This window comes from Ustilago hordei (assembly GCF_900519145.1).
Source record: "Ustilago hordei strain Uho2 genome assembly, contig: UHO2_contig_15, whole genome shotgun sequence".
Taxonomy (NCBI): Eukaryota; Fungi; Basidiomycota; class Ustilaginomycetes; order Ustilaginales; family Ustilaginaceae; genus Ustilago; species Ustilago hordei.
This window is the reverse complement of record NW_024545281.1, coordinates 472,075-498,969: the sequence shown is the minus strand read 5'-3', so window position 1 is coordinate 498,969 and position 26,895 is coordinate 472,075. Positions and strand designations below refer to the sequence as shown.

The 26,895-nt window shown below is 48.0% G+C and overlaps 7 protein-coding genes across 7 annotated transcripts; 3 read left to right on the top strand and 4 right to left on the bottom strand.

The window, feature by feature from the left end:
• Positions 1–3,815: 3,815 nt before the first annotated feature.
• On the bottom strand, positions 3,816–5,700 carry UHO2_05824 (uncharacterized protein; the record flags this gene model as incomplete). Its single annotated transcript, XM_041558723.1, has 2 exons — positions 3,816–5,261; positions 5,401–5,700. 2 exons carry the CDS (start codon positions 5,698–5,700, stop codon positions 3,816–3,818), a joined length of 1,746 nt encoding a protein of 581 aa, XP_041414657.1.
• A 1,647-nt stretch (positions 5,701–7,347) lies between these two features.
• Positions 7,348–7,740, bottom strand: UHO2_05823 (uncharacterized protein; the record flags this gene model as incomplete). Its single annotated transcript, XM_041558722.1, has 1 exon — positions 7,348–7,740. One exon carries the CDS (start codon positions 7,738–7,740, stop codon positions 7,348–7,350), a length of 393 nt encoding a protein of 130 aa, XP_041414656.1.
• A 6,621-nt stretch (positions 7,741–14,361) lies between these two features.
• UHO2_05822 (uncharacterized protein) lies at positions 14,362–14,934 on the top strand (the record flags this gene model as incomplete). Its single annotated transcript, XM_041558721.1, has 1 exon — positions 14,362–14,934. One exon carries the CDS (start codon positions 14,362–14,364, stop codon positions 14,932–14,934), a length of 573 nt encoding a protein of 190 aa, XP_041414655.1.
• A 3,054-nt stretch (positions 14,935–17,988) lies between these two features.
• On the bottom strand, positions 17,989–19,008 carry UHO2_05821 (putative transposase; the record flags this gene model as incomplete). The annotated part of the gene is made up of 1 exon (XM_041558720.1): positions 17,989–19,008. The coding sequence occupies one exon, from the start codon at positions 19,006–19,008 to the stop codon at positions 17,989–17,991; it is 1,020 nt and encodes a 339-aa protein (XP_041414654.1).
• A 607-nt stretch (positions 19,009–19,615) lies between these two features.
• On the top strand, positions 19,616–19,987 carry UHO2_05820 (uncharacterized protein; the record flags this gene model as incomplete). The annotated part of the gene is made up of 1 exon (XM_041558719.1): positions 19,616–19,987. The coding sequence occupies one exon, from the start codon at positions 19,616–19,618 to the stop codon at positions 19,985–19,987; it is 372 nt and encodes a 123-aa protein (XP_041414653.1).
• Positions 19,988–21,087: 1,100 nt separating this feature from the next.
• On the top strand, positions 21,088–21,999 carry UHO2_05819 (putative transposase; the record flags this gene model as incomplete). Its single annotated transcript, XM_041558718.1, has 1 exon — positions 21,088–21,999. The coding sequence occupies one exon, from the start codon at positions 21,088–21,090 to the stop codon at positions 21,997–21,999; it is 912 nt and encodes a 303-aa protein (XP_041414652.1).
• Positions 22,000–22,820: 821 nt separating this feature from the next.
• On the bottom strand, positions 22,821–25,229 carry UHO2_05818 (putative oligosaccharyltransferase; the record flags this gene model as incomplete). Its single annotated transcript, XM_041558717.1, has 1 exon — positions 22,821–25,229. The coding sequence occupies one exon, from the start codon at positions 25,227–25,229 to the stop codon at positions 22,821–22,823; it is 2,409 nt and encodes an 802-aa protein (XP_041414651.1).
• Between the last annotated feature and the right edge of the window lie 1,666 nt (positions 25,230–26,895).

Genomic DNA, 26,895 nt, shown 5'->3' with positions numbered 1-26,895 from the left:
AGCAGGAGGGTCACTAGTTCATATGGGAGGAGCACAGGTAGAGCTCTAGTCGATACCAGTGGAGAGCATGGTCATAGTGCAGTCTCCATGGAGACCATGGACTCCTACAGACTCACATGCAAAGGAGCACTGAGCCATATGTGAGGAGGGCCAGGCACAGCCCCAAGGAGGACCAAGCTCAAGGAGCAGGAACAGCCATGAAGAGGACCAAGCTCAAGGAGCATGCAGATGGTTACCACTCAGGGGCTTGAGAGACAAGAGTCAAAGGAGTCAACACAAGGTCCTGAGGAGGAGGAGCAGTGTCGAAGGAGTCAACACCAGGTCATGAGGAGGAGGAGCAGTGTCGAAGGAGTCGACACCACTCAGGAGGCACAGGGGTGCCAAACAAGCAGCAGGATAGCAAGGAGGAGGAGCAGTGTCGAAGGAGTCGACACAGCTCAAGAGGCACAGGGGTGCCAAGCAAGCAGGAGAGGCCCCTGAGCAGTACTCGATGAAGAAGGTACTCTCTGGAGAGAGAGCAGGAGCAGCATCACTGGCGATGCTGTGAAGAGGTATATAACCATGCTTTCTCATCATCAAAGGTCAAGTGGATCCTCATCCACTCTACTCACCATACAACTAGTCAATACTTTAGAAACATAAGTACTCATTAGTTTTCAGTCAGCATAGCAGCAATCTGTCAGGGGTCTCGCGCCTGAAACCCAGGTCGGTCTGTCGAGATACTCGGTGACTATCAAACTGTGCGACAGCTATTGTCTTGGTATCGGTGACTATCAAGTTGCACAGTGACAGCAGGTGGCATTCGTTGTATATACTATTGTAGGTTTTGGCTGACCTCTGTGGACACTCCGTTCAGGGGTAGCTTGGCATGATCAATATCAATGCTTTGGTTATGATGACACCAAGGTCTGGTGTGAGTGTTGATGATGATGAGGTTGATGACGTTGGTGATAAGGTTGGTGAGTGTTGATGATAATGAGGTTGATGGTGTTGGTGATAAGGTTGGTGGCATCAACATGAGTGTCCAGTGTGTTGACTTTGACGCTTGAAGTGATCCCCAGACCACAGTGGACTACTGCCTTCGGTTCTATCTATATCCAGACTGCTAACCTGCTATGGGGCGCCTACGGACGTCAGGTAGTGGTGATACAACACACACACTATGATGAGGAGCAACCTTGATGGATTGCTGCTATGCTGACTGTAACTAATGAGTACTTATGTTTCTAAAGTATTGACTAGTTGTATGGTGAGTAGAGTGGATGAGGATCCACTCAACCTATGATGATGAGAAAGCATGGTTATATACCTCTTCACAGCATCGCCAGTGATGCTGCTCCTGCTCTCTCTCCAGAGAGTACCTTCTTCATCGAGTACTGCTCAGGGGCCTCTCCTGCTTGGCACCCCTGTGCCTCTTGAGTGGTGTCGACTCCTTCGACACTGCTCCTCCTCCTCATGACCTGTGACAGTTCCTTTGACTCTTGTCTCTCGAGCCCCTGAGTGGTAACCATCTGAGCTTGATCCTCTTTGTGGCTGTGCCTGCTCCTTGAGCTTGGTCCTCCTTGTGGCTGTGCCTGGTCCTCCTCGCATGTGGCTCGTGTCCTCCTTTGCATGTGAGTCCGTAGGAGTCCATGGTCTCCATGGAGACTGCACTATGACCATGCTCTCTACTGGTATCGACTAGATCTTCGATACCTGTGCTCCTTCCATATGAACCCATGACCCTCCTGCTTCTTGAGCATCCAGGCCCATGACACAATCTATCAAGGTTGCTCCTCATTGTAGTGTGTGTGTTGTATCACCACTACCTGACGTCCGAAGGCGCCCCATAGCAGGTTAGCAGTCTGGATATAGATAGAACCGAAGGCAGTAGTCCACTGCGGTCCAGGGATCACCTCAAGCATCAGTCAACACACTGGACACTTGTGTTGACAGCACCAACCTTATCACCAACGCCACCAACCTTATCACCAACACCATCAACCTCATCATCACCAACACTCACACCAGACCTTGGTGTCATCATAACCTATGCATTGATATTGATCATGCCAAGCTACCCCTGAATGGAGTGTCCACAGAGGTCAGCCGAAACCTATGATAGTATATACAACGAACACCACCTGCTGTCACTGCACAACTTGATAGTCGCCGAATGTCTAGCTCATCGAGACAGATACCGAGACAATAGCTGTCGCACAGTTTGATAGTCACCAAGTATCTCAACAGACCGACCTGGGTTTCAGGCGCGAGACCCCTGACAGCGGTCACCCTTAGCCTGTGCCAATCTATGACTAGTTCACCCCTCACATTGCTCCTAATTTGTCATGGTAACGCCTATGTACCCCACATGCATAGCCACTGACATGTGGTTTCGTATCATCAATAGTTACTTGCCCTCTGCAGACCCCATAGGCTCTGTTTGGTTCTGACGCATCTCCAACCATTGTTATGTTTCCCTCAACTGTCTCCCTCAGTGGGGAAGCAGGGAACTGCTGAGCCACTCTACCTTGCTGTGGTGTTAGTCCCAACCCCTGATGTGCATGTCATAATGCTTCCTTGCCCACTGGCTTGGTGAAGATGTCAGCCAAGTTGTCCTCAGTGCTGATATATTTGATTTTGACATTTCCATCTTGTATGTTATCTCTGATAAAGTGGTACTTGGTGTCAATATGCTTCAACTTCCAATGTTGTGCTGGATCCTTACTTACCTGAATGGTGCCTGTGTTGTCTGAAAAGATTGTGCGGATGCCAATGTCAATTCCAATAGCTTTGAAGAGATGCCTGAAGAAAAGTACTTCTTGTGTGGCTTCAGTTGCTGCCATGAACTCTGCTTCCACTGCCGACAAAGCAGTGCAGCATTGTAGTGCTGACTTCCATGTGACCAGGTTCCTGTGGACAAACACTGCTGAGCCTGATGAGCTTCTTCGTTGTGTGGTGGCATCACTTGCCCAGTTTGCATCGCTATGCGCCATTAGAAAATCTTGTTCCTTGTTGCCACTGTATTGTAAATGGACATCCTGGGTACCATCTAGGTATTGTAGTACCTTCTGCACTGCATTGTAATGCTCTTTCGATGGTTGAGTCATATAGCGTGTGAGGACCCCTACTGCTTGGCTGATATCTGGGTGTGTTCCATTCAAAAGCCATAGGAGCTTGCCAACAATCTGCGGGTATTCCTTTCATTCAGCTGTGCTTGCTGCTGTCTCTGGGGCCAGTACATTTTGGAGTGGTATGCTGGATTTTCTCCTGTGTTTGTCTAGGTGTTTGTCCAGTAGTTGTTTAATGTAACTGGTCTGCCTGAGGTCCATTGTCTTTTCTTTGCGATCCCTGGTGATCTTGATTCCAAGGAAGTGAGACACATTGCCACCCTCCTCCATCTTCCACTTCTTGCCTATTTCCTCCTTGATGCATTTGACCATTTCTAGCTTTGGGGACATGATTAATGTATCATCAACATAGATGACCACTATTGCAAAGTCGTCCCCTTTCCCTCTGGAGTAGATGCATGGTGCACAATCAAGTCTATGGAAGTTGGATCACTGGAGGAACTTGTCAAATTCCATATTCCACTCCCGTCCTGACTGTTTGAGACCATATAGTCCCTTGATTACCTGATAAGCTTTTCCTCTTGGCACTTTAGCTCCTTCTGGCAGTTTCATGTAGATCTCGTGTTTAAGTGTGGAGTTGAGATAGGCCATTGTAATATCTAGTTGATGAACCTCCCAGTCACACTCTACTGCCAGTGATAATAGTGCTCTTATCGCACTAAGCAGTGCCACTGGTGCAAAGGTTTCTTCGAAGTTGACACCCTCTCATTGTGTGAAACCTCGTGCGACTAATCTTGCTTTGTGTCGGATGGGTATGCCATCTGCATCCAGTTTGAGGTGTAAGACAATTTTGGAGTCTATGAGCCTGGTGTTTGGCAGTATGTCCATGACCTCCCAAGTTCCCATGGCCTCCAGTCCATCCAACTCCTTGCATATGGCTTCTTGCCATTGCTGTGCATCTTCACTGGCAAGTGCCTCTTTCATCATTGGTGTGAGATTTAGGGTGGTGGTGTTCGCTCCCCTGATCATGTCTTTGACTGCTATCTCCAATCGGTTGTCTTCAGTGTCATCGATCGGTTGTCCAATGGGTGCATGTGGGAGTGAGTCTTGTGTGTCGAACTCTTCAATTTCTGGTTCAGGTTCGAGATCATTTGCCTCTGGCTTGGCACTTTCTGCTTCGAGGCTCTCAAACCCAATCTGCAGTGGGCTTTGTACTTTGGGTCGATCATGCCAACCTTTATGTTCATGGAATGTAGCTGAATTGCTCCACTGGATGGATGGCGTGTGGTCTGGAGTGAAGAATTTCCATCCCTTGTGCTCATCATTGTAACTGATCATGATTCCTGGTATGGCTCTCACACCATGCTTACCTGCATGATCTTTCCTTGGGAGGTGAACCCACACGAGACAGCCAAAGACATGCAATTGTTTTACCAAGCTGTGAGCTGTTGTGCAATGAAAGTCTTTGTATGGAATTCTGTTGGCATTTGCTGATGGTGTCAAGTTAAGTACATGTCCGGCAGCCATAATGGTGTAGGGCCATAGTCCTTTTGGCACCGATCTTTGGACAAGCATTGCATGCATCTTCTCTTGGAGTGATCTGATGGTGTGCTCTGCTCTCCCATTCTGTATGCTGACATATGGAGTGGTTTTCTGCCACTTAAACCCTGCCTCCCGTTTCCACTCCTCTGCTGCTAAGCTTGACCATTCCGTTCTGTTATCACTGCAGATACACTTCAATGTGTGATCCATTGCTATCTCCGCTGTTTTGGTCCATGCTTTTAGGGCGGGGAATGCCTCTGCTATGCTTAGGAGCGGTTTCATGTACACATAGGATGAGGCATCATCAACAATTACCAGTGCATGGTGATAGTTTGGATGTCCTTGTAAGTCTGTCATTAAGTCAATGTGTATCAACTCTAGTGGCTCCTGTGCTTGTTCCATTTTGCTGCTTGCCATTCTTGCATGTGTTTGTTTTGCTTGACTGCAACAGTTGCAGTCTCTTGCATTGTGCTCAAGCTGTGTATCCTTTCCCAAGTAATGAGCCTGGATTTGCTTAGTCTTGTTTCTGCCAGGGTGGCCAAATCGTTTGTGCCATAGTTTGCTTATTGTGTAGCTTGCAGGCTTTGCTGGGGTTGTGTCAATATCAATGCCCTCGAGAGGGTCATTGAGCTGGGTGTCAGGGGTCTCGCGCCTGAAACACAGGTCGGTCTGTCAAGATACTCGGTGACTATCAAACTGTGCGACAGCTATTGTCTCGGTATCTGTCTCGGCGAGCTAGTCGTTCGGTGACTATCAAGTTGCGCGATGGGTGGCGTTTGTGTATATACTATCATAGGTTTCGGCTGACCTCTGTGGACACTCCGTTCAGGGGTAGCTCGGCACGATCAATATCAATGTGTAGATTATGATGACACCAAGGTCTGGTGTGAGTGTTGATGACGATGAGGTTGATGGTGTTGGTGATAAGGTTGGTGAATGTCGATGATAATGAGGTTGATGGTGTTGGTGATGAGGTTGGTGGCGTCAACACGAGTGTCCAGTGTGTTGACTGATGCTTGCTTAATGTGATCCCCAGACTGCAGTGGACTACTGCCTTCAGTTCTATCTTGATCTGGACCGCTAACCTGCTATGGGCGCCTTCGGACATCAGGTAGTGGTGATACAACACACACACTACGATGAGGAGCAACCTTGATAGATTGCTGCTATGCTGACTGAAACTAATATATACTTATGCTGAAGTGATAACTAGTTATGATGATGTGTAGAGTGGATGAGGATCCACTTGACCTTTGATGATGAGAAAGCATGGTTATATACCTCTTCACAGCATTGCCAGCGATGCTGCTCCTGCTCTCTCTCCAGAGAGTACCTTCTTCATCGAGTACTGTTCAGGAGGCCTCTCCTGCTTGTTTGGCACCCTTGTGCCTCCTGAGTGGTGTCGGCTCCTTCGACACTGCTCCTCCTCCTCATGACCTGGTGTCGACTCCTTCGACCCTTGTCTCTCGAGCCCCTGAGTGGTAACCATCTGAGCTTGGTCCTCTTCGTGGCTGTGCCTGCTCCTTGAGCTTGGTCCTCCTCGTGGCTGTTTCTGCTCCTTGAGCTTGGTCCTCCTTGTGGCTGTGCCTGGCCCTCCTCGCATATGGCTTGATCCTCCTTTGCATGTGAGTCCATAGGAGTCCATGGTCTCCATGGAGACTGCACTATGACCATGCTCTCTACTGGTATTGACTAGATCTTCGATACCTGTGCTCCTTCCATATGAACCAGTGACCCTCCTGCTTCTTGAGCATCCAGGCCCATGACACTGGGCTGCTAGGGAGTCGCCATGAATCTCCCATCTTTTCTTATGCTGGTTGGTCTTGCTCTTGACCCTGCTTCCATCATGTTGGAGGATTGTAGCTCCAGATTCTTCATATATCACTCGTGCACCATCTTTGGTTAATGCTGGAACAGACAATAGATTCTTGCTAAGATTGGGAACATAAAGTACATCTGTGAGGGGTATTTTAATGTTTCTAACTTGCAAGGTTGCATCTCCTATTGCCTGGACCTGTAGTCATTCTTGCCCAGCAGTGTCTATGAGTCCTTGTTTTGCCATCAGGGCAATGAGTTTGCTTTCATCACATACCATGTGATGCATAGCACTGGAGTCAAGGACCCATGTGTTGTTGGGTTTATGATTGGTTGCATTACTGATGAACAGAGTGCACCTGAGTTCCTACTTTTGCTGCACTGGGGCTTGTTCCTGTCGGCTGGTGCAGTTGATTGCAATATGGCCTGGTTGCCTGCAATTGTAACACTTAGCTGGCTCATTGGGGTTTGCAGGATCACATCTGCCTCTGTTGTAGCCTTCTTGGTTTAGGATTTGGTTAGGTCTGCTGGCTTGGTTGGTTATGTTCTTGTTGCTGGCAAGTCTGGTTGCAGCTCGGATGTGGCCAGAGAGTTCGGCTTCTTGATGTTTCTTGGCAAGTGCATGGTAGGCATATTCATAGCTACAGCCCGGCTGTGCAGCTTTGAGGGAGTCTACTGTTTGAGTGTAGAGCCAGTCATCTTTGACACAACAGTACAAGGTGGACTTCTTGAGCTTTTCATCCATGTGACTTCCCAGTCTCGCAGCATCATTCCAGATTCGATCTAGTTCCTTTCCAAGGTTGATGACATTTTGGTGGACTAGCTTGATCTCATGCACTCAGTCATGAATTGCAGAAAGTTTGACTTCATCATTGATTGTGAGCACTGCTTTGAGCTTCTTATACAGTGTAGAGCCAAGTTGTTCCTCTTTGCCTTGTTCTCAAACAGTGTATGTATGAATACTGCTCTCAGGACTGTGGTCGCATGATGACAGGATGAGGCCTAACAGGTGACTGTTTAGTTCTTCATCATAGTCCATGTGGTCACTAGATATTTCCCTGGTGAGGATCTGTTTTGTGTTCTTGATGGGCCATATGCAGTCCATAAACATGGGCTCCCAGATGGCCCAGTTGTTCTCATTGAGCTTGATGATCTGTGATACAATGCTGAGTACTGATTTAGGAATCTTTTCGATTTGGCTGGTATTTGGTTGGAGGTTCATCATGGAGAAGGCATGCTCTAAGATTTGGTCTTTGTTCCAATCAGTGTGAACCTCTCTGATCATTTGCATGGTGCATTCGAGTAGAGCTATGCTGTCTACTCTGGGTGGCATCTTGATGGCAAAGTGCCTTGAAGCTGCCGAGCTTCAGACTCTTAATCAGTAGAGAATTTTGGCACTTAGTTGCTTCTTAGTCATTTTGAGTGCTATTTACATAAGCATATATATATGCACAAGCTTGGCAGTCACCCTCAGCCTGTGCCAATCTATGACTAGTTCACCCCTCACATTGCTCCTAAGTTGTCATGGTAATGCCTATGTACCCCACATGCATAGCCACTGACGTGTGGTTTCGTATCATCAATAGTTACTTGCCCTCTGCAGACCCCATAGGCTCTGTTCGGTTCCGATGCGTCTCCAACCATTGTTACGTTTCCCTCAACTATAAGTAATGAATATTTGACACAAGTGAAAACTCAAAAAAAACATGAGTTTCCGAAAAAAAAAAAAAAAAAAAAAACTAGGGGGTTTCAGTTATCTCTGAGTTTTGAAAACACAATACTTTGAAAATATGTTTGGGCCCAATTTTTGACACCCCAAGAAACTGCACAGGCCTGTGACATGTGCATCTTGGAGTTTCACTTGACTCGCCTGGTAAAAACAATCTCTGATTCCCTACACCAGGTCAAGATCAAAGTGATCATATCAGATGTTGTTGAACACTATACTGAACAATGCCAAAACCTTTGATTGAAAAGCTAAAGCAAATAGCTTACATCACACCTGTTCTGATCGCTGTCTTCTGTGAGCCTCATGCTGTCGGTTTTGTCTCTCCTGCCATTCGGCGAAGGCCAATGTTGTCATTCCCATCCTTTGAGATTCTGCTGTTGTGTCCTCAAAAGGGTGGCCATGAGAAGCAAAGAGTGCAGTGAGCATCTCCTCCCTAAGATCCAGTGCTTTCTCCTGCCTGAACTTCTGGACTCGGTTCTGAGACATGCCCTCCATGGCAGCAGCCTGTTCCTGTTCATATTGCTGCTGGTTTTCCCTTCGTTGTATCCTTGCATCTTTGGTAGCCTGCTGATATGCTTCCATCCCTGACATGGTCTCCAGCACCTCAGCTTCAGATAGAGTTTCTGATGCCTTAAGGTATTCTGCCACCTCATCTGGTCAATCATAATGGCTTGCGAATGTATGTGCAATGATACAAGCCTGGACCATATGTGCAGCTTTCTCGTGGTCCTCTTCTTGATACAGGTTGCCTTGAAATCCCATGAGACATTGGAAGTGGTTCTTGAGGTAGGCAATGCCATGTTTGGCCTTGACATGAATGTGGGAGAGTGAATAGTTGAAGTAGTGGAGATCTCTGCTCTTTGCAGCTGCAGTGTTGCTGTACAGTCCAACTGTGTAGCTGGAGTAGCCATAACCAGCATCAACCCAGACAAACTCGCCTTCATCAAGATGCAAATGAGGCTTTGCAACAATACCACTGCCTGAAGCCCAGACTCGCACATCATGTGATGACCCAGGATGTCCAACCACCGACTCGACAATGCACAAGGAATGAGGGAGGTGTCAGCGGTTGCGCACCTGAAACCTGAGATCAGTAGTAGTATCAGTACTATCACCGATTCTGTCGAATTATGCGACAGCACCAATGGTATTTTTATTCTTAGTGAAATATGTGACAGAGCCTTCTCTGTCACCTTTCTCGTTAGAATCTGTAGTTGTATTATTGTTATGACAGATTTCGACTAACCGTTGTGGGCACTCTGTCCAGAGGTAGCTCAGCACGATCAAACTATAATATGACTCTAAGTGAGCTTGATATTGACACCAATGGTCTGGTGTGAGTATGGGTTGATGATGCCAACACGAGTGTCCAGTGAGTCGGCTAACACTTGAAGTGATCCCTGGGCCGCAGTGGATGACTGCCTTCAGTTCTATTGTTATCCGGACCGCTGGTTGTTATGAACCGCCTTCAGACATCAGGAAACAGTGATACAACACATGCACTTCAATGAGGAGCAATCTGTTGATTACTTCTATGCTGACTGTGAACTAATGATACTTATTGCTTGAAGTAATACTAGTTCGTTTGATGAGTGTAGAGTGGATGGATCCACTCGACCATTCATGACAAGAAGGTATGCCTATATATCTCTTCGCAGCATCGCCAGCGACACTGCTCCTGCTCTCTCTCTCCAGAGAGTACCCTCTTCATCAAGTATTGTACAGGTGTCTCCAAGGAGGCACCTCCTCCATATCAGACCCTGTCCCTCCTGTCTTACCTGAGCTGTGTCAACTTCATCGACACTGCTCCTCTTCTTCATGTCCCTTTCGCCGGTGTCCTTTACACAGCTCTCCTTCCTCTGACCAGCGACAGTTCTCTTTTACTCCTGTCTTGTGGGCCCCTGAGTGGTAACCATCTGTGTGTCACTTGAGCTCGGTCCCTCTCGCATGTGAATCGTCGTATGGACAACCTTGCTACCAAGCTCCGCGGAATCTGCCACAAGCTCTCGCTTGTCGCAGATTCCAGTGGGATTCGTGATATCGACGATGCTCGTGCCGATTTCGCTGTGATCTGCCATAGAGCTGATTCTACTGCTGATCTCAGTGAACTCTGCTGCAACTCTTACAATCTACCCGATTCCACGATTCCTGCGCTACCTTCATATGAACTTCGGTCTTTCCTCGCTCTGCACACCCAGGCCCATGACAGGAGGAAGACAAGGGCAATGTTGAATGTATAATCACCCTTGTATGAGTAATGCTCACAAGCATTGAGTGCTGGCTTCCAAGCAAGATTGATGTGTGTACCATCTACCACCAACCATCCTCTAGACCATTCCTTGACTCCACTCTTATCAGCAACCCATGCTTTTGCCTTAGCACACTCATCTTCAGTTGCAAAGGTTACTACCTCACTGTTCAGCTCATATAGGCCTGCAATAGTCCTATCTGTCCACACATGAACTGAGCCCTGACTGCAACTGCAGGCAAATGCAACATCATGAACTCCACCACCATTTCCTGACCATCCAAGCCGATATAGACCAACTGCCACTTGCTGCTGAACATGCCAAAAGCTTGATATTGATCTGAAGGCATTGGTTGTGCTGAGTCTGTAAGTGAGAGCTTGGAATGCATCTGGGGTCATGCGAACAGCCCCTTGAAAGAGCTTGCAGTTGATGACAGCATATCGATCAAGCATGTTGATGAGGGGATCCTTTCATTGTGGCAGTTGAAGGCGTTCAACTGTGTATCGAGACTGGCTGATGATGTCATAAGTCCTGATGAGCACAAATGAGATAGCATGATTGAACATGTCATCATCAGAATCTTCAAGGTCATCATTAGGGTGCCAAGTGGCATCAACATCCATCAGATCAAGTTGCATCTTGGATTCCACCATCAATGAGTGCATGATGGTGGTCTCAATGTTGTCCAGGAGGTGCTGTTTGTTGGAAGTGCACACCATGGTTGAAGTAGAGGGCCAGAAATAGGAGAGGATGATGTGGTCTGAAAGAGAGTCCAAAGCTACAAACACAATGCAGCTGAGTTCTGCACAGCTGATTTCTGCACAACACACATGCTCAGAACTGGGGCTACACTGATCAGCATCTTGTATGTGGAACAATTCATCACATTGAAGCAATCTACATTTGAGAGATTACATGGAAGACTGGGTATGGGGTATGCTAGTCATACATATTGAGAGCTAGCTTTACAGAGAGCAATGGTACAACAAGTCGAAAACACAGGAACAGAACTTGGAGAACTCAAAAGGAACACCATTCTTGTCAAATGGTCTACTCACAAGCTGAATCACTATTGTCCTGCTGATCCATGGCAAGAACCAGTGGGTCAAGTTCAAGATTGCTTTGACTACTTCCAGCGATGTTGCCAAAGGGTGGATTAGGGTTCATCATCTGCACCATCTCCATGAGCCAACCATGCTCTTCAGTTCACATGCGCTCTTGTCTCTCACTTTCTTCCCTGGCAAATTGAATGCGCATTTCCTCCCTCTTCATGCATTCCTCCTCAACCTTGATTAATGCCTGAAGCATGTCTTGGGTGCAGGCCCGCACAATTTCCAACAGCTCTTCTCGCTTGCTCTTGGAAGTGAAGGGTCAAGACTTCTTGGGTGTTGTACCTGTGGCTGGAGAATGGTAAACAGAGTCACCATCACCATCGTCCACTTCATCAGCCTCAAAAGCAGTGCTGGATGAGCGCTGGCGGGTTGGAGTGTCTATAGGGGTAATGGTGAAGGGGGTGGGGCCAATCAAAGATGGGTTGGATGAGGAAGAGAAGGGCAAGCAGGATGAAGATGAAGCAGCAGCTGGGGTGGCTGCAACTGAAGAAGAAAAAGATGAGATAACTCTTGCTCCAATGGGATCATTTTGCGACTCCTCAAGAATGGATTCCATGCCAGGAATGTTGCATCGCTGAGGGTATTGAGCATCGCTGGCATCATCCATGTTCACATCAGCATCAACCGAGTTATTCTGAGAGGAGGCAGGGGTGGCATCATATGGGTGACCAGTGAGAAGAACAACTGGACCAGTCTGTGCACAGTTGGTCATCATCTTGTGCCAGTGCTCAAACCAAGGGCAGCTTCGAGCAATCGATTCACATGTGGCATAGTCCTGCAAGTTGATAAAGAAGCATAGACAGAGATATAAAGTATAAGAACATTGGCACACTTAACATGAATCAACTAAGTTGTACTTACCAAGCTGTTGTGATCCATGTCTTGAAGAAGTACTCCAGCACCGGTCTGCTGCAAGATGGTCTTCTTGATGTTGTTGTATTGTTCAGTGAGCCAGCGAATCTTAGTCTTTACTCAACCAGCACCACCAACAGTAGACTCGTCTGGGAACAGCTCCTGCCATATCTGCCTGCAGATAACATCTTTGTTTGTCTTCAGACCCTTTTCCTGTTCTGCAGTCAAACGTCCTGGCAATAGAACACGTTGGTAATGATCATTATTGTAGATGATATCAACGAGGTTATTTATGTCGCTAGGTGACCAATTGAAGTAGGCAATATGATCTGTTTTGTTGAACCTGCTGCCATGAGTACTGGCTTGATGTCTGCGAGTTGCAGAGATTTGAGTTGGCTGGGTAGAGGTTTGGTGAGGCAAAGAACCAGCAGATGTGGTGGCGTTGGAACCAGAAGGAGTGGAGGAGGACAAAGGGGAAGTGGGAGAGGTTGCTGGCTGAGTTGACTCAGCCCCAGCCAAGGTGCTGGAAGTTGCAGAAGGGTGGCACTGACAAGAGCAATCAAGGTTGGACTGAGCTGACATTATTGTGTTGTGCTGTGAAGCAGTTGAAGACTGCTCTGATGCTGGAGCCAATCCAGAGGCTCGCTGCAAAGCTGTGAATAGTGTAATGTTGTTGATATGGTCGTGAGGGGATGGCATGTCCATGTCCTGGCACTGACAGGGAGGAAATGCTACTGGAGATGGTGATAGAAGTGAAGCAAGGACAGATGTAACTCAAAGCATGAGAAAGTGTAGACAGTGCAGAAAGTGGAGGACAAGGGTTGTGCGCAGAATTGTGTTAGAATCACGTGATATCAGCACATGACAAAAACTCCTGCTGAAAACTCAAATATTCAGAAACCCGGGCTCACGGCAAAAATAAGTAGGGGTTTTCAAAACTTCCAAGCTTTTCTTTCCTGGCAGAGCTTACTTAAGCAGCGAGCTTTCAAAATCCAAAAAAACCATGAAAACTCGGAGTTTTGAAAACTCAGAGAAAACTGAAACCCCCTACTGAAACTCCCTACTGTAGACATAGTTCATGAGAAATCTCAAGCATTGCATCTACCATACACCTGTGCGAAAGGAGCTAGAACGTAGCCCGGACGAAGTGGTGTATTGCATAAACTTCAACTCATGCAACACCTTGATGACCACTCAGTCGGTAGGGTGCTCACCAAGAACACTCTCATGTATCTTTGGGATCATCACAACCTTTGAGGATACGCTTCTTCGAACATCCAAGGGGGGGATGCGGAACGTTAAGGAAGTCTCGAAGAGATTACTGTGGTTCTTCATGCTGCTTTGCGTCATTTCCGTTCATTGACCAGGTCGAGTACATGCTTCCCACAATCAGCCTGTGCTATTCTGGTTAGTCGGCGGCCGCATTGTTTCAGCCTTTTAAGCTCGAAGACAACCAAAATATTCTCGACTGTGGACGCCTGAAATGAGCTTAGATTAGTGTTCGGCCTGCTCATGTAGCCGTAACTTTACAACCTTCGGCCCGAAACCTCTCACGACAGTGAGGAGCGAAGGCGAAGCGATAGAGTGAAGCGCGGCAGCTCTCGCCGAAAGGTGCCGGTATCATTTACTGATGCTGACTCCGTCAGCTACAAGAAAGGAACTCTCGAGCACGATCGCGTTCATCTTCGCCCATTCTTCTAGACGGTGGGCTGGCACCATCGCGCTTTGAGTATCCCGTCGGGATGATGTTTCGTGGCGCTTACTATGATTCGTGGCGTGTGAGGTCGATGCATTGCTGTCAAGCCAGACCCACTCGGGAACTGTGCTCTGGTAGTGGGAGTAGTCCAGAATACTGGCTACTGTTGCGTTGCAATCGATAAAAACAAGAGAATGTCTCACACACTGCTTTAGTATAAGAAGACTGGTGTCTACCAGAGGCAAGTGGATGATGAAGCAAGGCAGGATTCTTAGGAGTAGAAATCTCGCATACGTGCCTCGACAACCTCATAAATATGCTTACTCAACCGGCCAACGTCATCCTTTTCATGGTCGCCTTCCTCTTTTCAACGACTGCACTACCCGGTCGCAGCTACAAACCTTCCCGATTTCGGCCCTATAACGAGCCGTTCGTGGTCCATTCCGTCTCCAAATTCCAAGACGAGTATGCTGATCGTCTGGTCCTCGTCCTCCAAGCCTACTTCCATCAGCAATATGCAAAAATCAAGCTGCTTGACCGAGATCCGATCAGCCTACAAGATTTGAAACAGGACCTTCGAGGCGATCGTAACCCAAAACGCTTCATCCACTTAGGCCAAGTGGTCCCACACAGAGCTAATATGGTGGTTGCAACGTATCTGAACCGTCCACCCAACTCGGACGGTTCTCGGAAATTCGTACTCTTGTCAATTCTTCGACCTCAATCTTCTGATGCCCCACACGTCTTCATACACGGTTATGCCGATGTAGCGGGTCTCGAAGACATTGAAGATCAACTTCGGAACACCGTGAACTCTGCCTCGGATGATCCGCAGTTCGGACATGTTCTCTCGATCGAAGGGGTTTTTGAGACGTTGTCACGAATGTAAAAGCAATGGGTGGTCTCACTGTTCGGATCACGTAACCTAACAACGTTTGTTCAGCCCTGTTACAGTCCAGTGTGTGTGTGAGTGGGTTGCTCAGACTGAACACCGGTGCACTGCATTTGAATGAATCTCGCCCACTGGTTACTTCGTCCTTGAGGCCGAATAATGCCCGACTCAAAGCAGCGGCCGATCATAGTGGAAGCTTTATTGAGGCTCTGGCAAATCGAACCCTAATTCGCTGAACACTGTGGCTAGGACGAAACAGCCAAGCGTCAGCAGCTTCGTCCAGTCAAAGATAAAAAGTTGAAGATGAAGGAGGGGTTATTTCGGGCCGGAAGGCCGAGATAAAACAGGGTGCCAACGGAGATGAAATAAAGGCGAAGCTCGTGGGAGCACATGCTGCTTATTCTCGAGGATTGCCACCAAGATATGAGGTATGCAGGGAGGTATGTTGATAAGGCAACGGTTATGAAGAGGAGTCCCACTGGACGCACGGTCCGTGACTGTGACTCGAAGAGCGAGTATAGGTAGCTATGAAGGTATGTTTACTCATGTTCTGTAGCCTCTCTTCCCTCGAAACGAAAAAACCTTTTGTAGAGATATACCTGTCTGTGGCCCCGATCAAGTAGTGTATCTAATTTCAACTTAAAAGCAGGTTGTTCTTGTCTGACGAGGAGCTTCAACTTACACCATTCCTTCTCCTTTCGCTCTGGCCAAAACCGTATTCGATCTCTTCTGTTCTTCTTTCGGCCATGCGATCGTTTTCCCTTTTCCTCGTACTCTGCATATGGGTCATCGGCGTCATTGCACCTGGCGACAAAGCTTCTTCGTCTGCAGCTCCAGCTCAGCAACATCAACCCAGCTTTAAACTCGAGATAGCTGAAAACCCCAACGTTGATCCTTTCTTGGAAAAGATCTCAAAGCTGGGAAACAGTCATGATCTGTACCCACATGTTGCACTAATGCGTACGACCCTGTACGGCAAAGATAAACTGACCACTAACCTGGGAGCCTACCCAGATTTTCGACGGTTCATCTATCTTGGAAATAGCCCCGGGGTTCCCGAAATGTACTTTGCCGTTCCCCTTCATTTAAACCCTCATGGAGTAGACAGGAATCTTGCCTGGTCGCTGATTTACGCGCACAGCGATCAGCCTAAAACTTTGGTGCACCATGGATTCGTCTCCGCGAGCGGTGGACACCTGGTCCTAGATAAAGTTAAAAAAACTAATTACCCAAGTTCACGTTCTTTCGAGATTGGAGACGTTCTGACCCTCAGAGAGATACTTGATATTGAACTGCCTGCGCTCCGATTTGCCGGATGACGCGCGGTTTGACTTGTCTTTCTTTCGAACATGCACTGTTCGGCTTACGTTGATTATCTGATGCTTATTATGGTGCCTTGACGGACCAAGGTTCTTTCCTCTACCCTTAGCCTAGTCCCGCTCTTGGTCAGGAATGTACACACAGACTACTATTGTAGACATCCACCTGGGTCAGAGACGTGAGTCGGTTGCAGGTCATGCGACCAGTTGAGAGCATCGCATTTCTGGCTTGAAAGCTTTTGCAGACCAAGTCGGTCATGTTGGTGCTTTTCTCCTCCCCCTGTTTATGATTCTCTACACCTTTGACCCTGGGCGATTGCCCAGCTTACCCTTTCCCTTCCCCAGGCCTCTCATATCTTCTCATCGCAAATCCTATCACATTGACTCATCATTCCTAGAAATGTGAGCATTTATCCTCCTGTTTGTACACGTGATTCCCGTGATTGGAGTTGTCGCGGCTGGAGCCGCATTTTCATCATTTCCTCCAATCGGACAGCAGTGTGAGGGAAACGGCTATCTCGCTACCAGCGAAGAGCCCTAGGTTTTCACCACCAGGCTCAGAAGACATTTGCAAAATGATTTGAAGCTGCTCCGATGACGCTCCGCGAGCTGCGCAAGGATCTTGACCATGATCAAGATTTTTGAAGGTTCCTCTACCTTGGACCAACACGGGAAGGTAACGCTGATATGGTGCTCGCCGTTCCTCCTCCCTCCAACCTTCGAAATGATGAATCGCATTTTTGGGCTCGATTTCGGCTAAGAAGAAGCCCGTTACCTTGATCCAACATGGATTCGTCTTATTTTCGCAAGGCAACTATGTTTTGGAACGACTCAGTTAAGACCGGCCCAGCGGCTTGGGACCAATCGAGAAGGGTCATTTCCTGACGACTGAGGAGCTGTTCCAAGAGCTGCCCCTGCGATACTCTGTTGATTGGGAGAGTGAGCTCCCTCCCGTTGTCCTACACTGACTTCGTCGGTCGATCTGCCCCGCGCTCTGTCGTCCTTGTCAAACGCGATGATACAGGCTGTGTCGTCTTTCCTGCTAGGCTGCCCACTTTTCTGAGCCTCAGCGCAAGGTGTTGGCATGGCTCTCCCTTCCCAATCACTTTCAAAGCTTTGGCTTTCGCAACCGTCGCTGTCGGTTGACGTGTAGCGCTGTTTTTAATCTCACAGCACAGAGTCGTGCAGCTTGCAGTCTGTTCATCATCTAAACAGTTGTGAAAGGTCTCAAATCTTCAAGGAGGCTGGAGAGGTGTGGATTCCGGCGGTAAATGTGTTCCGTTTTCTCTCGCCTCTTGGGAATTCGGACACTTGTCGATGTGTGAAGAGCACAAATATGCTGAAGATTACGATCCAGTGAGATGCAGGAGGATGACGCAGAGCCGATCCGGTTAGATGACCGATCTCACCAAAGATCTGGTGCAACACAGTCCCGCTCGTTGTCATGGTAGATCATTAAGTAGAAGTACTCCCACCTTTGGTAGCTGCCATGCTAATGTATATACAGCTCACACATAAACTGTCCCATGATTTTACATGTCACCATACATCACTCTAATGCTCAATAGCTATAAGTTGTATTGCCACACTGTCTCATATCATCTGAAAGCCCTGCTTCTTCTCTCCAAGACTGTGTAATTGATATTGACATTACATGCAAAAATTGTGCATCAAAAGAGTCAAATTTTTTTTTTATTGTGGGACAGTTTATGGAGCACTCCTCAAGAACACCTTAGTACTTCGTATTCCCTCCTTTGGCCTTCAGAACTGCCTTGATGCAGTCTGGCATACTCTCTATTAGCATCCTACATGTCTCTGGAGTGATCACTGTCCATTCAGCTTCACATCTCTTGAGCAGTTCATCCCTGGACTTTGCAATCATACTATACTGTGAAAGTTGCATTTTGAGATGGTGCCAGAGGTGTTCAATCAGGTTTAAGTCTGGCAACTGCACTGGCCATTGCATAACCTTAATGCTATTGCTTTCCAACCCTGTTATTGTCTTCTTCAATGTGTGTTTTGGGTCATTGTCTTGCTGAAACATGATGTTGGTGTATGCATGCTGAAGCTGCAAATCTGAGATTGTTTTCACAAGCTTGCCATTCAAGATATCAATGTACTGGTCTGAATTCATTGTACCCAGCACCAAGCACATACCTCCCACCCCTTCCCATGTCATACAGCCCCAGATCATGATGAAGCTGCTGCCAAACTTGACTGTCAGCCTGACAAGCTTGCTGTTGAAGCCAGCATTCTTAATCCAACAGAACTGCTTACCATCTGGTCCAAAGAAGTTGATCTTTGTCTCATCCAACCATACCACCTTCTTCCAATCCTCAACAGTCATGTCCTTGTGCTCATTGGCAAATTTGTGATGGGCTTTGTAATGTCTCTTGAGTAGCTTTGGTTTTTTCACTAACCTTTGTGCTTTGTAATGACAGTAATGAAGTGCTTTTCTTACTGTGGTTGGGCATGCTTTGATTTGAAATGTCTCCTGCAGTGCATGACATGCTTTCCTGACTGTGGAGGTTGAATTGAGCTCAAAATAGTGGTCCAGGAAGTGAACATGACAAGGCTGGAGTTTTCTTGGCCGGCCCCCCTTTGACTTTGGAACATCAGCGGAGGTGCTTTTGCTGATGTGATTCACAGTAGACTTGCTCATACCAAGTTGCTCAGCAACTGAACAGGTAGATTCCCCATTTTGGATGTGAAAGAGTGCCAATCGGCACCTCTCTGGGGTGGTTTTTGGCATGATGGTGTCAGCGGTCATGCGCCCAAAAGCTGATACCTGTAATAGAACTGCATCTATTACGAATTCGACTAGCTCATTGAGACCGATACTGAGACAATAGCTGTTGCACAGTTTGATAGTCACCAAGTATCTCGACAGACCGACCTGGGTTTCAGGCGCGAGACCCCTGACATCTGCCACATGATCTCTTCTACTACTGATCTCGGCAGGGTTTGTGGTACCATCCTTGCTCATGCCGATCTTGGTGAGATCTGTCATAGAGCTGTTTCTACTACAGATCTCAATGAACTCTGCTGCTAATTCCACGATCTGCCCAATTCCTTGATTCCTGTGCTCCCTTCATATGAGCTGACAGATCTTCTTACTTCTTGCACATCCAGGCCCATGACAATGGGGATCCACTCAACAGCTACAATGAGGAGTGAGGTTATATACCATCTTCGCAATGTTGCCTGCAACACTGCCTTCACTCTGGCACACCTCTCCAACTCTGTGTCATGGGCCTGGATGCTCAAGAAGCAGGAGGGCCACTGGTTCATATGGAAGGAGCACAGGTATTGAAGATCTAGTCGATACCAGTAGAGAGCATGGCCGTAGTGCAGTCTCCATGGAGACCATGGACTCCTATGGACTCACATGCAAAGGAGGACCGAGCCATATGCGAGGAGGGCCAGGCACAGCCACGAGGAGGACCAAGCTCAAGGAGCAGGCACAGCCACGAAGAGGACCAAGCTCAGATGGTTACCACTCAGGGGCACGAGAGACAAGAGTCATAGGACACTGGCAAGCAGGTCCTGCGGAAGAGGAGCAGTGTCGAAGGAGTCGACACCAGGTCATGAGGAGGAGGAGCAGTGTCGAAGGAGTTGACACCACTCAAGAGGCACAGGGGTGCCAAGCAGGAGAGGCCCCTGAGCAGTACTCGATGAAGAAGGTACTCTCTGGAGAGAGAGCAGGAGCAGCATCGCTGGCGATGCTGTGAAGAGGTATATAACCATGCTTTCTCATCATCATAGGCTGAGTGGATCCTCATCCACTCTACTCACCATAACTAGTTATCACTTCAGCATAAGTATATATTAGTTTCAGTCAACATAGCAGCAATCTATCAAGGTTGCTCCTCATCATAGTGTGTGTGTTGTATCACCACTACCTGACATCCGAAGATGCCCATAGCAGGTTAGCAGTCTGGATCAAGATAGAACCGAAGGCAGTAGTCCACTGCGGTCCGGGGATCACTTCAAGCGTCAAAGTCAACACACTGGACACTCATGTTGACGCCACCAACCTTATCACCAACACCATCAACCTCATTATCATCAACACCAACCTTATCACCAATGTCATCAACCTCATCATCATCAACACTCACACCAGACCTTGGTGTCATCATAACCAAAGCATTGATATTGATCGTGCCGAGCTACCCCTGAACGGAGTGTCCACAGAGGTCAGCTGAAACCTATGATAGTATATACAACAAATGCCACCTGCTGTCACTGCACAACTTGATAGTCACTGATACCGAGACAATAGCTGTCGCACAGTTTGATAGTCACCGAGTATCTCGACAGACCGACCTGGCTTTCAGGCGCGAGACCCCTGACACTCTGCTCCTCCTCTTTCCTGTCTCTCCTATCCATCCTGCAATGCTGCTCATCAGCACTGTGTCTCTTGCTGCTCATGGATGGACAGCCCTCACATTGTTTCATCATCGCCAGGGGCTATTCCCACCTCATCTGAGCACCAGTTCACACCCCCTCTCATTCCTCCCTTCTACCCACTTGGGGTTCAATCCCAAGCAGGTCCCCTGCTTCATTGATGGCAGACCCAGATGTCTTTGCCACCCATCCATGGTATTGATGTTTGTCTCATGGTGAGACTCATGAGATTGGTGCCCCCCTTGCAGGATCTGTCATACAATCACAATACTACAGATTCTGGTGGGTTTTGCTGTAACCTCCCATTTTGTACCAAATTGGTCAGGATCTGTAGTAGATCTGGCTCTACTACAGATCTTGGTGGACTCTGCCATAAACTCTTGTTTTAGCCCGATTCTGTGATTCCAGTGCTCTCCTTTATATGAATTCGGGTCTTCTTGCTTCCTGCGCATCTGGCCCCATGACAGGGGGCCAGCCAAGAAAACTCCAGCCTTGTCATGTTCGCTTCCTGGACCACTATTTTGAGCTCAATTCTGCCTCCACAGTCAGGAAGGCATGTCATGCACTGCAAGAGACATTCCAAGTCAAAGCTTGCCCAACCACAGTAAGAAAAGCACTTCATTATTGTCACTACAAAGCACAGAGGTTAGTGAAAAAACCAAAGCTACTCAAGAGACATTACAAAGCCCATTGCAAATTTGCTAATGAGCACAAGGACATGACTGTTGAGGATTGGAAGAAGGTGGTATGGTTGGATGAGACAAAGATCAACTTCTTTGGACCAGATGGTAAGCAGTTCTGTTGGATTAAGAATGCTGGCTTCAACAGCAAGCTTGTCAGGCTGACAGTCAAGTTTGGCAGCAGCTTCATCATGATCTGGGGCTGTATGACATGGGAAGGGGTGGGAGGTATGTGCTTGGTGCTGGGTACAATGAATTCAGACCAGTACATTGATATCTTGAATGGCAAGCTTGTGAAAACAATCTCAGATTTGCAGCTTCAGCATGCATACACCAACATCATGTTTCAGCAAGACAATGACCCAAAACACACATTGAAGAAGACAATAACAGGGTTGGAAAGCAATAGCATTAAGGTTATGCAATGGCCAGTGCAGTTGCCAGACTTAAACCTGATTGAACACCTCTGGCACCATCTCAAAATGCAACTTTCACAGTATAGTATGATTGCAAAGTCCAGGGATGAACTGCTCAAGAGATGTGAAGCTGAATGGACAGTGATCACTCCAGAGACATGTAGGATGCTAATAGAGAGTATGCCAGACTGCATCAAGGCAGTTCTGAAGGCCAAAGGAGGGAATACGAAGTACTAAGGTGTTCTTGAGGAGTGCTCCATAAACTGTCCCACAATAAAAAAAAAATTTGACTCTTTTGATGCACAATTTTTGCATGTAATGTCAATATCAATTACACAGTCTTGGAGAGAAGAAGCAGAGCTTTCAGACAATATCAGACAGTGTTGCAATCAGTCATATGGCTATTGAGCATTGGAGTGATGTGTGGTGACATCTAAAATCATGGGACAGTTTATGTGCAAGCTGTATATACAAAGATGTAGCACATACAAAAGGTGGGAGCATTCCCCTTAATGACCAAGTATGACAACGAGTGGGACGTAGTTGTACCCGATCCCTCACTTGTATTGGCTTCACCTGATTTCCGATCAGATCGGCTTTGCCCGATTACTTATCGTATCCGCTTACGTCAACTCGCATCATCATATTGGATCGTTTCGTTCAGCAATACGTAGTGGAAATAAGTGTGGCTTTGATCGACGAAGACACCTACCTTATCATCCAATAGTGAAACATCCTCCCTTTTCCTGTCCCTACCGAAGAAGGGAGAGCAAAAAGTGAAGGACCCTCAAACTTGATGGAGAAGGCGTCCCTGAGAAACGTCAAATCCGACATCAATCTTGCCTGGAGATCCTGACCCTGGTCAAGAGAGGTGGTTGCAACGGATGCAAAGTGAAGCTCCCCTGCGGAGGGGTATCTACTCCGTTGACCACGAAAAGGCATCATCATCAAGGTGCGAAACACAGACAAGGTTACACAAGATGTGAAAACGCAGTCTAAGAATTGCACTTTCCTCAAGATCTTATCAGGAATAGTTCATATTCATCCGGATTTGCATATCACTTGCCTTTACTACCAGCAGGCTCCCTCGCACCCGCACTTGCCGCTGGAAGAGCAAAGGCTCTCTTCCTCCTCTTTCCTCCATCGAAACCTTTCACACTTGGCAGATCCCTTCCTAGCGCATCCGGTTTCTTCACCTGATAAATCCTAACAATCCAGTTCTCACTCGTGAACGCCTCATCCAAGTACTCCAACTCTGGATTCTTAGTGGGACCTGGACTCTGCCTAACCCTATCCATTCCTGGTCTTCCACCGAAAAGATCATTGAACCGGTAGTAGCTCATCTTGTACATCAGACTCTCGCGCATCGTCTTTGTCGCTCCATCATCCACTTTGTACTGACCCTGAGGGGTGAAGTAATCGGCTTCGCGAACTTCGTCTGGCCAAACACCCTGAGCGATACGAATCATCCAGAGGTACTTGTTAATGTCGTCTCCTGAAAAACCAAGAAGACCGCCAAAGATGATAAGGACGTAGTCGACGTCGTGTTTTTGAAGGATCGGGTATGATTTCTCTTCGGACGAACACATGGCTTTACCCACGGTGGCGATGTGGGTGTTGTTCCAAGTGTTGTTGTCGACGAGGGTTGGGCGATCGGCCATGCCGGAAATCTGGTAACCGTAGTCCCACCAAGACATAACTTTGGCATCGGTAGGAGTGTTTTGTCGGAGCCAGTAGTAGGCTTCACGGAAGTCGTCGATGATGTGTTGCGATCCATCGGCGTTGCGCGATGCAAGCACCACTGAAGGGGAAGAGTAAGCGGTCGAGGTGACGAAGGTGCAGTGAAGCACAAAGACGAGTAGCAGTAGCAGAGAGTAGATAGTGACGAAGAACCGAGAATCGAGACCAAAGATGCCGAACTTGGAGCTAGCAAAGGAAGAAGCGCGGAACGCTGGCGAGGCGGGACGCGAAGGTTCAGCGTCAGAGCTTGATGTGCCGACATCGTTTGAGATGGCCGCAGCAGCTGCGTTGGCTACCTTTCGCGCTGCAACTCGAGACGACTTGGCCACCGACTCGTCAGCATGAGGGTCAGAATTGCGGCTTTCAAGCGGAGTGGGCTCCTTGGGATCGAGGTAGGTCTGAAGCAAGGTGCCCATCGCGATAGCCGCGCTAACGCAGACCACTGGTGTGAGGGTGAGCATGAGACGAACCATGACACCGGCGAAGTAGCTCGCCATGACTGCGTAGATAATAACGAAGACATGCTCGTCCCTGAGCTCCTTGAAAAGTAAGAAGACACCGACAGGGAAGAGGAAAATGAGCATTTCGAGGTCGAAGAAGAAGGCGGGCCATGCTGGAGGCTGGTGTTCAGAAACGGAGGCGATGATAGGGATGTGCTTCTTTGCGTAGGCCGTGTCCCAGAGCGAGTAGAATCGTCCCGTCCAGGGAGCGACGTAGCCGGCGTAGGTGAGTGCGACCAAAGCGCCAAAGGCAAGAGCTGCGACGATGACCACGAACCCGACAAGGAGGTACTTGAACTGCTTGCTAGGGACATGCGATCGGATCAGTTCGACAAAGGCAACGAGCTGAAGGAGACCAAATACGCCGAGTGCAGCCATGTGCTCACTTGTGCGAACGGGCTGGAAGCCGACGAAGGGCACCTGCATCGATGCAAGAGTGCCGAGGGCGTAGAAGCTCGAGTAGGAAACGTAGAGGCGCGAGCTGAATCGGCCCATCAGGATGAGCACAAGCACGTGCAGGGGGATCATGTTGGTGATGAAGACGTATCCACCCCAAGCGGCGACCATGTAAAAGTAGAACAGAGCGGTAGCGACACCCCACAGCGCAGAGCCGTCCTTCAAAGCTTTGATCCACAAGTAGAAGGTCATCATGAGCAAGAAGATAGCAATAGCTTCGTTGTCATAGGATCCAGCCACTGATCGAGAGATGTAACCCGGAGCGATACCGATGAATGCAGCGGCGAGCAGACCAGCTGCATCATCCTTCATGGCTGCTGTGAACATGTACGTTGCCCACGCTGTCAAACCGGAGAAAGCAGGCGCGAGCAAGACGCAAATATTTCGAATATCGACTGGAATGTTGAGCGAGTGGAAGAGGTTGTAGATGACACCCGACGTCACCATCAGACCTGGGTAAGCAGTACCACCAGCGGCACGACCAAGCGGATACCATGCTGTTGCATCGAACCAGTTCCAGAATCGATAGAAGCCGTCTGTTGTCAAGACCTTGGTAGCGCGGAAGTTGAACCATGGGTCGAACTCGTGAATGATGCTTTCGTGTCGGATTACTGCAAAGAGACGTGATGAGATGGCAGCGCCTGCGATAAGAAAGATGATGATGAGACGGAGAAGCGAGAGGACATTCTTGTTGGATTCGGGTGACAAGGTGGGCAGACGATAGGCTGTGCGTGATGTCGAGTTTGCCCCAGCTCCTTTCGGGACCGACATTTTGGATACTACGGCGACGACCTAGTGAAAGAGAGAGACGATCGTGCGTATGTGGTCAGAGTGTTGATGTTAAAGGAGGTGAGGTTGGGAGGTGTTGCGAAGAAGATGCCGATGTTTTTCAGCGAGCCGAAGACAGCTGACTGCACTTTCGCAGTGTCCGTGCTTCTTCCGTTCGTCCGTGCGTTTTCGACTTCTTCTTCTCAATCTTCCAGGTCACGGCTCGCCTTGTCGCGCGAAAGCTATTTTTCGAGATGATTTGTCGCGTAATGTCGGCCTAACAAAATTCTAATCTTGCCCAATACTTACTTTTTCAAGTTGAAGAGTTGAATTTAGGTACACCACTCTAGAGGCCACTATCTGGCACTCCTAACAGTCGGGTGTATCTAAGTAAGAAAGCATGGATTTTGATGAGATGGTAGTTACTGAATGGGAGTATATATACCTTAACATCCAACTACACTCACTCTCCAAGTCTTTGTCCATAGAGCATGTATCTCCTTTCATAACAGTTGTCATGTCAATGTACCCCCTGCATACCATGGTATCAATCCACAAGCATAGGCTGCATGTGTTACCACAAGCTTTGCATCTACCTCATTCCCTTTGGTGCTTGGTGTCTTTCTGGTTTCCCAACTCTGAGTACTCTGACTTAACATGTCTACCTTTTGAAATAGTGACATATCTTCAACTCCTCCCTTTGGCGGCATTTCCAAACCTATCATTTGCAATCCTTTTGTTGTGCCAAGTCCTTTGAGAGGTTTCGTGAGGATGTTGTCATAGAGGTTGCACAGGAAGATCCGAAATGAGATATGAGGAGCCTTTTGTGCACAAAATTGGGAAACCAACCAGGTCATGGGTTTCCAGTTGTTTTCACCTGACAATGACCACATTGCATCTGTCTGGTTGATTCTGCTGAAATCAATTGGAATACAACTATCCAGTTGATTTCACCAATCACACCACAAGAAGTGGCCACTGACATGGAATGAACAGCTGGATTACAGGGAGATGACAGGAGATTTAGTAGGGAAGATCCCTTTCATCAAGGGGGAGGTCAGGATGGCAAGAAAGGTTTCACATGAGAGGAGTAGGTCCAAGCTCAGCCAAGAGAAGGACCAAGCTCAAGAGCAAGTGGCAGGTGTCATGGGCCTGGGTGTGCAGAACGAGGGAAGACCGAAGTTCATATGAAGGTAGTGCAGGAATTGTGGAATCAGGTAGATTGTAGGAGCTGTGACAGAGTTCACTGAGATCGGCAGTAGAATCAGCTCTATGGCAGATCGCAGTGAAATCAGCATGAGCATCATCGATATCATGAATCCCACCAGAATCTGCAGCAAGCGAGATTGTGTGGCAGATTCTGCAGAGATTGGTAGTAAGGATGTCCATATGACAATTCACATGCGAGAGGGACCAAGCTCAGTGACATGCAGTTGGTTACCACTCAGGGGCCCACAGGACAGGAGTAGAAGAGAACCATTGCCAGTCAAAGGAAGGAGATCTGTGTATAGGACACTGGCAAAAGGGACATGAAGAGGAGGAGCAGTGTCGATGAAGTTGACACAGCTCAGGAAAGACAGGAGGGACAAGGTTCGATATGGAGGAGGGGCCTCCTTGGAGATCCCTGTACAGTACTTGACGAAGAGGGTACTGTCAGGGGTCTCGCGCC